Consider the following 10,643-nt stretch of genomic DNA (forward strand, 5'->3'; position numbering starts at 1 on the left):
ATCGGTTGAATAGTTTACTAATAGCTATTGAAATGTGTTTTTTATTGTCGTATTTGCATCATTAGTTTGTTTAAAGAAGTAAGAATCAGATATGAAGAACAGACATCATGGGAAATTAAACTTGTTTTACTGTCATTATCAACATTACATTATCAAACTTGTTTTCAGTTTGTGATTACTAACAGTGAATTTCATTTTTATACATTAATGTTACACAGACATCAGTCTGCCCGCACAAACTCCACAAACACACACTGAAGAACGTTAGTTTCATTTTATTCGCTTTGATTCTGTTAATACACAGGACAGACTGAAGGTTAAACTGGAGTCCCGTCTTTAGCGGACGGCTCTCGCTTTGTGTCGTTTGTAGCGTCAGCGTTAGGTTTTTCCAGCTGTGACGTCAGCGTGGGTGAGATGCCCATCTTACTGCCCTTACTGTGGATCTCTGGAGCATGGAGCGCTCGACCCTCGTTGTCCAGGACGCCCTCACCGTGCAGCCAGTCCATCTTCTGTCGGTGCTGACGGATGGCGTCCTCAACACGTGCGTCAATCATGGCTTCCGTCAGTACTCCGTCCTCTGATGAGTATGCCGCCGCCTAAAAACAAACACACAATTACCCATGAGCCACTTCTGCAGAGTCAGTGACTGTCAGTTGTTTTGTTGGACTTTATTTGTAAGTTACTTTGGATGAAAGTTTGTGTATTTTTATATTGACTTTGAGTTTCAATTGGTCTACAGTTCTTTTCGGTGATGCTACAGTAGATACACACCTGCCAAGCCACTCCCAGTTTGGAGATCTCTCGCCCAGACATGCCGTCCACTCGCTTGGCGATATCCGTACATTTTAGTCCGTAATCAAACTGAGCCAGTTTCAACCTCCTGCACACACAGTTTTGAATCATCAGCATAGACAAACACCATCTGTTGTGATCTTCACACAGACACAAACTCTTTACACTTCACATATACACTGCTCAAAAGATAAAGGAACACTTTGAAAACACATCAGATCTCAATGGATAAAAATATCATGCTCGATATCTATACTAATATGGACTGGGTAATGTGTTAGGAACGCAGGGATGCCACATCGTTGAACGGAAATGAAAATTATCAACCTACAGAGGGCTGAAGTGAAAGACACCCTGAAAATGAAAGTAAAGAGGATGCTAGTCCATTTTTCTGAAATTTCATTGCAGCAACTCAAAATGGTACTCAGTAGTTTGTATGACCCCACAGGCTCCTAATGAGACGACGGATGGTGTCGTGGGGTATTTCCTCCCAGATCTGGACCAGGGCAGTACTGAGCTCCTGGACAGTCTGCCATCCTGGAGCAGTTGGACTGAAAGTGCAACCTCTCTAGGGTCCAGGTATCGCCTCATGCTATCAGTAGTGACACTAGCCAAATGGAAAACTCATGAAAAACAACCAGAAAAGATGAGCAGGGGAAAAAAGTGTTAATGGCCTCCACCTGTAAAATTTCATTAACACCGAAGCAGCTGAAATTGAATAAAAAAAACCCTGTGCTACTTAACTGACCAGATCAATATGCCAGGAGTTTAAATGACTTGATGCTATACTCCGATTAAAAAGAGTTCCTTAGATTTGTCTGAGCAGTGTATACATACATATGCGATTGTATTTGTAGTAACACAACTGGATGTTCAGTTCTCACACTAAATGTTGACATTAAAGCGCATTGCATTGTGGCATACAGTATCACACTATGTGCCTCATATAATATATAACAGTATGTATTGCAGTGATGTCATCAGTGGTGAGTGTGACTCACTGTCGGCCTCCAGTGGCAGGTTCCAGCACATATCGATCAAAGTAAAGGCGCACAAGACGCTCTCTCTCCTCCGGTCCAGGCAGCATGAAGTTCACAATCTCGTCGATTCTGTCGTTTATCGCCCAATCAAACTGCTCAGGCTGATTACTGGCCAACACCAGCATGAACCTGCACAAAAACACACAGAACATCATCATCTGTCTGTCTGAAAGATCATCAGCGACAGAGAGAGCAAGAGAGAGGTTTACTTGTTGCTCTGTTCTCCAGTGCGATACAGGAATGCATTTAAAGTCGCTCGTAGATCCTCACTGATCTTCTCCTGAAACACACACACAGTGTTACAGACGCACACACCACATGTGCAGTATTAACACTAGGGAGAATGAAACAGAAGTCTTACAGTGGATCTTTTGCGCAGGAATGCGTCAGCTTCATCCACAAACAACAGCAGCCTGTGCACACAAAACACACACACGGTAAGATTCACACCAATCTCCTCAGAAACATGTAAACATTCATTTAAAAAAATCCTTGTTACAATCATTAAGATGATTTTTGTGATTTGTGACATGTGTCTCACCCGCGTTTGCTCGTTCCAGCCCAATCAAACACTTTGTGCATGGCTGTCACTCCATCACGACCCATCGGTGCCACATCACCACCTGTCATGATGGCATAATCCATCCCAGAATGCGTTGCCAGCTTCTGCTCACAGAGACACATCAGGAGCGGTTACACAACCTGCCGTCCAATCAGAAACACTTGTGTGTGTGTGTTACCTTAGCGAAGAGAGTTTTTCCTGTTCCCGGCGGGCCGTACATCAGAATATTGCGGTACAGACCTCGGTTCTGTCTGGTGTTTCTGGTTGCTATGGCGATGTCACGCACACGCTCCTCTAGAGTCGGCTGCGCAGACGCAGGAGATCAGAGATTACACAAACTCACTCACATACATCAGTGTGAAATGTTACACTGTAATAAACACAACTCACGCTGAGCACGACTCCCTCCAGAGCATCCTGCGGTTTACTCTTCAAACGCTTCACCACCTGAAACACACACACACACCTGTCACAAATCACTTCCTGTCTGCACAGGAAGCCATGGTGTCAGGCTCATCTCATACCTTGACGGGGTGTTTGAGCGCTTCCATCACAGTTAACCGGGACGTCTCTCGCACCAGCGATGGTTTTCCTAAGCGAGCCTCGATGTAGCGGCCGGCCACAGCGGTGGCGTTCCGAGCGGAGTAAACACCCACAGCCAACAGCGTCAGCCCTGCCACCTACAGGAACAACAACACAATCAATACACACAACACATTCAGCAGTATGACAGAGAGATGAGAGGAGACTTTACTGTAGCTGTGACTTTATCCCAGTCTGATATAAACGCCCTGAAGCCTTCACCAAACACAGCACCTGCAGTTCTACACAAAAACACACACAAACACTTCATTACACATTTATTATTGACAGATGATTGTGTAACTTGTGTTGCGTGTGTGTGTGTGTTTACCGTATGGACTCTAATACTGTCTGTCTGTGTTCGACCGCCTTCAGTCGAATTTGTTCTCGGATGATGTCAGCGTTCTCTCTCTCAACGCGACCTCGAGCTTTTGACTCCGCCTCCACACGCAACATTTCATTCTTGTGTCGCAGTTTCATCTCGTGCTCGATGGTTGCTATAGGAACAGCATTTGTTAAGGACCACATAGGTAATCAGACAGGATGCAGCGCTGGAGTGACACACACCTTTCCTCATGGCCTCCTGCTTCTGAACTGAATCCTCTTGTTTGCGCAGGTTCTCGTCGTTTAGCATTTGCTGCAGAACAACACAACAGTGCAGACAATGTTAACGTGTCGCAGAGCTCAGGTCACTATTTTGTATTCAACTACTCAGACAGACCATGATATTCATTTTCGGGAGCACCAGTGCTATCAAGGAAAAAAGTTCATTTCGAGCGCTGTTCTCCATTTATTTTCTTAAATATTATGTATGCAATTCAGTTGTAACAGAAGTCTAAACTTTGCAGTTATTATAGTTGAAGGGGATTATCTACATTGTGTAGTTACAAGTTGTTTGAGAAATTTGCACGATTAAAAGGTTCTGTATTTTGACTGCAACTGTCATGCATCCTGATTCCTTCACTTCATCATCTCTTTACAAACCATCATTTTGTGGGACTTATAAACCTAGGTATATAATACTAGTTTGGAATTGTTCTACAATATTCACTCACCATGACAGTATAAAAGGGCATTAAGTTAATCAACTGCAGTATTTCCTCTCTCAAACCGCCATGTACCGGAAACCAGTATAAATCGGGGAAAACTGTTATATTCATTTATGGTCATACCCCCCAGCAGTAGGTTGACCTTAGTTTAACATCAGATCACCTTTAATTAAACATCAGGTGAACAAATGCGTACCTGCTGTCGCAGCTGGTCCTCGTATCGCTGTCGGGCGAGTTTATCCTGATACTGAGCTCTCTGTGGAAACAGTCACATGATCAGTGATGTCACACTCTCAGACGGTCATTCAAATGCTGGAGCGCTTCTCTTACCGCCTGATGCTGTTTGGTTTCCTCGTTCAGGGTTTTCCTGCGCTCTTCTCCCTGAGTGCGGATCTGATCGCCCTTCAGCTGCTCCAGAGCCGCCTCGTACTCCTGCACGCACACACATATTACACAACTGACCAATGAGTGTTCAGGGTGTTGTGTTGACACATCTGGCTTTGTACCTTCATCTTGACCTGATGTTCCATCTGTACCGTCTGCTCCTGCATGCGAGAGAGATCCAGCGCCTCTTTGGCATGACCTGCAATCACAGACTGGCATGAAGAAATACTGTAGTACACTTGAGAATTTACTATAGAAAACTACCAAATAATGCCGCAGAGACAAGAGTATTTTACACCCTATCAGAGTCAAGATTCAGGTACGCCACAGTGCACTACAGTACTGACTACGGTAAACGCCACAGTGCACTTCAGTACTGACTACGGTAAACGCCACAGTGCACTACAGTACTGACTACGGTAAACGCCACAGTGCACTACAGTACTGACTACGGTAAACGCCACAGTGCACTTCAGTACTGACTACGGTAAACGCCACAGTGCACTACAGTACTGACTACGGTAAACGCCACAGTGCACTACAGTACTGACTACGGTAAACGCCACAGTGCACTACAGTACTGACTACGGTAAACGCCACAGTGCACTACAGTACTGACTACGGTAAACGCCACAGTGCACTACAGTACTGACTACGGTAAACACCACAGTGCACTACAGTACTGACTACGGTAAACGCCACAGTGCACTACAGTACTGACTACGGTAAACGCCACAGTGCACTACAGTACTGACTACGGTAAACGCCACAGTGCACTACAGTACTGACTACGGTAAACACCACAGTGCACTACAGTACTGACTACGGTAAACGCCACAGTGCACTTCAGTACTGACTACGGTAAACGCCACAGTGCACTTCAGTACTGACTACGGTAAACGCCACAGTGCACTACAGTACTGACTACGGTAAACGACACAGTGCACTACAGTACTGACTACGGTAAACGCCACAGTGCACTACAGTACTGACTACGGTAAACGCCACAGTGCACTTCAGTACTGACTACGGTAAACGCCACAGTGCACTACAGTACTGACTACGGTAAACGCCACAGTGCACTACAGTACTGACTACGGTAAACGCCACAGTGCACTTCAGTACTGACTACGGTAAACGCCACAGTGCACTACAGTACTGACTACGGTAAACGCCACAGTGCACTACAGTACTGACTACGGTAAACGCCACAGTGCACTACAGTACTGACTACGGTAAACGCCACAGTGCACTACAGTACTGACTACGGTAAACGCCACAGTGCACTACAGTACTGACTACGGTAAACGCCACAGTGCACTACAGTACTGACTACGGTAAACGCCACAGTGCACTACAGTACTGACTACGGTAAACGCCACAGTGCACTACAGTACTGACTACGGTAAACGCCACAGTGCACTACAGTACTGACTACGGTAAACGCCACAGTGCACTTCAGTACTGACTACGGTAAACGCCACAGTGCACTACAGTACTGACTACGGTAAACGCCACAGTGCACTACAGTACTGACTACGGTAAACGCCACAGTGCACTACAGTACTGACTACAGTAAACACCACAGTGCACTACAGTACTGACTACAGTAAACGCCACAGTGCACGACAGTTCTTACTATAGTAAACACCTGCAGTATTTTGTGAATGAAAAATCAATGACACGTGAGGGGGGCGTAACCTTTGACCCAATGCCCTTCACATACTCAGACGCGACGCGTGAAACGTGACGTCAGTGTACGATCACAGAGACGGTAAGAGCGGTGGTCCCGGGGGTCTCGTGTCACCGGTACTTACGGGATCGGTCGAGGTCTTTGGCCGCCTGCGCCGCGCGCTCCAGTCCCGTAGGGTCGAAGTTGCTCCATTTGTCCTTGGGTTTGTCGGAACCGGAGCCACCGGAGCCGCTGGGCGGAGGAGCGGGAGGAGCTGGCGGAACCGGGCCGTCCGGAGGAACGACGCTCTGGCCTTTATTGAGCCCGAACAGCCACGACATGATCGCTGTGAGGATGGACACCGGGCACTGAACTCACTTCCACTCCACGCGTGTGACGCCGCCAATCTGCGCGTGCGCACCACTCCCCTGACACAGCGACGAGCTGCTGATTGGCTGACGCGCTCGTCCTTCAGAAGGTCAGAGAGGAAGCCACGCCCCCCCGCATTATGTGTGTACGGTGGCTGAAAAGCCTCTGGAAACGTCTTACCAGAGTCTTGCATCAGTTTTCATGGATCTAATCACTTTACACCAGATATTGTGAATGTTTTTACACATTCTTTTGATAAAATGTAAAAAAAAACTTTAAACACTTTCGTGATTATCTTTACAAATTTACGAAGACCTACCTACAGTTTATCAGTATTACTTGATCATAAAGGGGACGTATTTCCAAGCTAACTTTGAGTGAAATCTGTTGTTAAATCGATGCTCACACATTATATTATCATTTCAATTCAGTGGCAGTAACGTAGGAAATGTTTTATTGATACAGTCATAAACAGACAAAACATTTATTTACAGAGAAGAAGTCAAATACACAAACACACTCCAGTACAGTGATGCTCGTCACATCTGATCTGAGATCATTCACAGAGATGCACTGATGCAGCATTCCATTAGACAGGTGAACAGAGGCTCTGATTGGCTGTCTCCGGGCGTTGTGGGTCACTGCAGTTGTGTGATGCGCGAGAAAACGCCTGGCGGTTCCGTACCGTCGCCCAGCGCCGCTCGGAACCCCTCCTGCTGACGCGCGCGGGCCAGTGCGGTGAGCGCGTGGAACGAGCGCGGCTCTGTGATTGACAGGTCACACAACACGCGTCTGTTGAGCTGAACGCTGCACTGTAAAGACACACAAGAAACATGTTAAGCACACATCACACCCGTGTCAATCACAGATGCGCGCACACACTTACCTTCAGCAGGTTGTGCACGAGCGCGGGGTATTTCATGCCGTGTTCTCTGGTGGCTGCAGCGATGCGCGAGATCCACAGCTGCGACACACAGGGTGTAGTTTTAAAGGGCATCTCATACAAAGTGTGTTTGATGGATCTGTGACGTGTTTGACAGCCGTGTGACGTTTACCGTTCTCATGTTGCGTCTTTTGGCTTTGCGTGCTTTGCTGGCGTACACAAACGCTCGGCGCACCGCGCGCACCGCAAGACTGTAGCAGCGATTCTTTCTGCCGCGAAAATGCTGCAAACACACACAACACACTGGACTGGTCAACAGCATTTAACACTTACGAGAATAACGTGCATGAGATATGACGTAATATGACAAAGAATCTGTCTCTTTCCATCTGTCGTTCATAGACAGACATGTAAACTGATGAATGAATGAATGAATGACTGGCTTCTCACCCGCGCGTTCTTCAAGAGCTCTTGAACTTTCCAGTATCGGTCCGGTCCGCGGCTGCGGGTCCAGCAGGACAGCGTGAGAAACACCATGATGATCGATCAATAGATCAACGACCTCTTAACTTATCAATCTCTTCTGATATGTATATGCGTGACCTTACATCTCGTGCTATTTGCCTGCATTGACACAACCTCACATCACTTCCGGGGCACGCGGGTCCGCAGTCCCGAAAGAGCGACAAATGAAAAGTCTCACACGAACAATGTTTGAATAAATGTGTATTCATGAAATCAAGTATGGATATCGCACTGCACTGTAGTGTATGTTCATTCGTGAGCTGTTTATAAAACACTAAACGTCTTTAAGCGAGGCCTTCATGTTATTTCCATTTGAACGAAGATAAATGAGCTGCGTTGCCCTGGGCCTACAGAGCGACAAATTAAAAGTCCGTGAGAAACTCGCGGTGCATTGTGGTCTGCTGGAGGTCTGAGAGAGTCAGATTGAGCGATCATGGCCGCGGTGTGTTTCTCCTTGAGCCGCTGTTGTGCTTCTGCCGTCCGTCCCACCGCCGCCGCCTTCACGGTAACAAATACACTATAGACATCTTACAATTGTTTAAATCCGTGTGACGTGTATTGTGTGTTTATAATGTGTTTCTTTAAACGTGTCACGGGTGTTTGAATGTGACGTGACAGCCGCTGCTTCTGTATTGTCTGAGCACTTAAGCGTCGTTTATGACATTTGTCGTGAGTTAATTATTACATGTGTGACGTGTTTCGGTTATGTTTGTTTATACCGTATATCAGTCGTGTTTACGGACTGTTGTGTCATTTAAACAAGCGTCGTAAAGTCTTCCCGGACTGTGACGTAAACCTCTTTCAGATATTATATGGCCTTGGAGAAAAGTGGAAAATATTCCTATAAAGAAATCGTGTGTTTGGATCATGTCAAGTAGTTTATGTCATAATATATCTATAAATTCGTTTTGCAATGTATTATGTCATGTGTGGTTTTGTAACCGTGATGTAACAGTGACGTGTCATTCCGTCCGCAGCCACTAGAGGTCAGAAAATCACTGTCTGTGACTCACAGATCTCATCTCATCTGTGTTGTGTTGTTGTGTATCAGGTGGTGCGGTTCACACAGACTGCAGCAGCACCTGCTCCTCAGTCCAGAATCAAGAAGTTTCAGATCTACAGATGGGATCCAGACAGAGCTGGAGACAAACCTCGCATGCAGACCTACGAAATCGACCTTAACACGTGAGTCCAGACCGTCCATCGGGAGTTACTCTCATGGCTGTAGTTTGTGTCTGAAGAGTGACTGTTGTTTTTCTAAGGTGTGGCCCGATGGTTTTAGATGCTCTAATCAAGATCAAGAATGACGTTGACCCCACCCTGACCTTCAGACGCTCCTGCAGAGAGGGTTAGACAAAGCGAGCCATCACTCTCCACTACATTTACATTTATGTATTTGGGAGACGCTTTTATCCAAAGCGACTTACACTGCATTGTACTATAAATGTTTTGTTTATGTGCAATCCCTGGGACCGATCCCATGACCTTGGCAATGTTAGCACCATGCTCCAACCACTGAGCTGCAGGAAAGCTGTGAGCCATTAAAACATGATCACGTTCACAATGTGGTTCTGATGTTCGCAGGAATCTGTGGATCTTGCGCCATGAATATTAACGGCGGAAACACTTTGGCGTGTCTGGACAAAATTGATGTCAACACCAGCAAGGTGACGAAGATTTACCCACTGCCCCACATGTATGTGGTGAAAGACCTTGTGCCAGTGAGTATCTGATCACAGTCGTGCCGCATCGGCTGGCCGCAGTTTTGTGTGACGCGTTTCCTTCTCCTTTAGGACATGAGCAACTTCTATGCTCAGTATAAATCCATCGAGCCGTACCTGAAGAAGAAGGACGAGTCTAAAGAGGGTCAGGAGCAGTACCTGCAGAGCGTCGAGGACAGACAGAAACTGGTAGAGTAAACACTGTAGTGAACTCATGAGTGTTGAATTGTGTCTGTTGTGTTACTGTTGTGTGTGTCTGTGTGTGTCAGGACGGTCTGTACGAGTGTATTCTGTGTGCCTGCTGCAGCACCAGCTGTCCCAGTTACTGGTGGAATGGAGACAAATATCTGGGGCCGGCCGTCCTAATGCAGGTGAGCTGAAGTCTGAAGAGATGACGTTCGGCAGGTGTCTGAAGGTTCAGAGTTCAGCGTGTTATCTGTGTTTCAGGCGTATCGCTGGATGATCGACTCCCGTGATGAATTCACAGAAGAGAGACTCTCCAAACTACAGGATCCGTTTTCACTGTACCGCTGTCACACCATCATGAACTGCACCAAAACCTGCCCCAAGGTCACATGACACACATTAAACACTCTTGCAAACATCTTCAACTACTCCAGAATCTCAAAGAAATCTTCAGTTCAAACGACCCCTTTAATGAATCACAAACAGTTCAGAAACACTTGATTGATCAGATAATAAGTGTAATAAACCTGTTTTTCGCAGCGTATAGGTTTATAGTGACACTGGTGCTGTTGTGAGATGTTTCTGATGGGAGTTTGTCATCTGCAGGGTTTGAATCCAGGCAAAGCCATCGCTCAGATCAAGAAGATGATGGCCACATACAAAGAGAAGAATACAGCATCTGCATAAAATATCTCACACACACCCACAACAGAGATACACAAGCATGCTGCATTCATCTGTTGTTGTTTATTAAATGCTAATTCATGTGATGTATAACGTCATGTGAGCGAGACAGAAGTGTGTATAATAAGGACACGTGTATGTTCAGCTTGTGTCTTTGGCGTTGTATGTAATAAACACTTACTATTCAGATCTCT

General features: G+C 46.2%; 3 protein-coding genes across 3 annotated transcripts; 1 reads left to right on the top strand and 2 right to left on the bottom strand.

The window, feature by feature from the left end:
- Positions 1-105: 105 nt before the first annotated feature.
- atad3 (ATPase family AAA domain containing 3) lies at positions 106-6,562 on the bottom strand. The gene is made up of 16 exons (XM_079470795.1): positions 6,227-6,562; positions 4,532-4,608; positions 4,356-4,457; positions 4,222-4,281; positions 3,544-3,613; positions 3,308-3,473; positions 3,149-3,218; positions 2,919-3,074; positions 2,785-2,841; positions 2,573-2,698; positions 2,374-2,498; positions 2,194-2,245; positions 2,042-2,112; positions 1,794-1,961; positions 772-880; positions 106-596 (listed from the first exon to the last, which is right to left on the bottom strand). Exons 1-16 carry the CDS (start codon positions 6,420-6,422, stop codon positions 318-320), a joined length of 1,884 nt encoding a protein of 627 aa, XP_079326921.1. The 5' UTR covers positions 6,423-6,562; the 3' UTR covers positions 106-317.
- A 66-nt stretch (positions 6,563-6,628) lies between these two features.
- Positions 6,629-8,243, bottom strand: mrpl20 (mitochondrial ribosomal protein L20). The gene is made up of 4 exons (XM_079470805.1): positions 7,784-8,243; positions 7,506-7,616; positions 7,337-7,414; positions 6,629-7,262 (listed from the first exon to the last, which is right to left on the bottom strand). The coding sequence occupies exons 1-4, from the start codon at positions 7,868-7,870 to the stop codon at positions 7,089-7,091; spliced, it is 450 nt and encodes a 149-aa protein (XP_079326931.1). The 5' UTR covers positions 7,871-8,243; the 3' UTR covers positions 6,629-7,088.
- On the top strand, positions 8,080-10,638 carry sdhb (succinate dehydrogenase complex, subunit B, iron sulfur (Ip)). The gene is made up of 8 exons (XM_079470800.1): positions 8,080-8,363; positions 8,910-9,043; positions 9,121-9,206; positions 9,443-9,579; positions 9,652-9,768; positions 9,849-9,950; positions 10,027-10,149; positions 10,372-10,638. The coding sequence occupies exons 1-8, from the start codon at positions 8,292-8,294 to the stop codon at positions 10,450-10,452; spliced, it is 852 nt and encodes a 283-aa protein (XP_079326926.1). The 5' UTR covers positions 8,080-8,291; the 3' UTR covers positions 10,453-10,638.
- The last annotated feature ends 5 nt before the right edge of the window (positions 10,639-10,643 follow it).

This window comes from Barbatula barbatula (assembly GCF_947034865.1).
Source record: "Barbatula barbatula genome assembly, chromosome: 13".
Classification (NCBI taxonomy): domain Eukaryota; kingdom Metazoa; phylum Chordata; class Actinopteri; order Cypriniformes; family Nemacheilidae; genus Barbatula; species Barbatula barbatula.

Coding starts and splice junctions, on each gene's coding strand:
- mrpl20 (XM_079470805.1), bottom strand. CDS start 7,870: ATGGTGTTTCTCACGCTGTCCTGCTGGACCCGCAGCCGCGGACCGGAC. Junction 7,617..7,783: donor AGCTCTTGAAGAACGCGCGG/GTGAGAAGCCAG, acceptor GTGTGTTTGCAG/CATTTTCGCGGCAGAAAGAA. Junction 7,415..7,505: donor AAAGACGCAACATGAGAACG/GTAAACGTCACA, acceptor TGTGTGTCGCAG/CTGTGGATCTCGCGCATCGC.
- sdhb (XM_079470800.1), top strand. CDS start 8,292: ATGGCCGCGGTGTGTTTCTCCTTGAGCCGCTGTTGTGCTTCTGCCGTC. Junction 8,364..8,909: donor CCACCGCCGCCGCCTTCACG/GTAACAAATACA, acceptor GTTGTGTATCAG/GTGGTGCGGTTCACACAGAC. Junction 9,951..10,026: donor GGCCGGCCGTCCTAATGCAG/GTGAGCTGAAGT, acceptor TCTGTGTTTCAG/GCGTATCGCTGGATGATCGA.
- atad3 (XM_079470795.1), bottom strand. CDS start 6,422: ATGTCGTGGCTGTTCGGGCTCAATAAAGGCCAGAGCGTCGTTCCTCCG. Junction 2,699..2,784: donor TGGAGGGAGTCGTGCTCAGC/GTGAGTTGTGTT, acceptor GCGTCTGCGCAG/CCGACTCTAGAGGAGCGTGT. Junction 2,113..2,193: donor TCCTGCGCAAAAGATCCACT/GTAAGACTTCTG, acceptor TGTGTGTTTCAG/GAGAAGATCAGTGAGGATCT.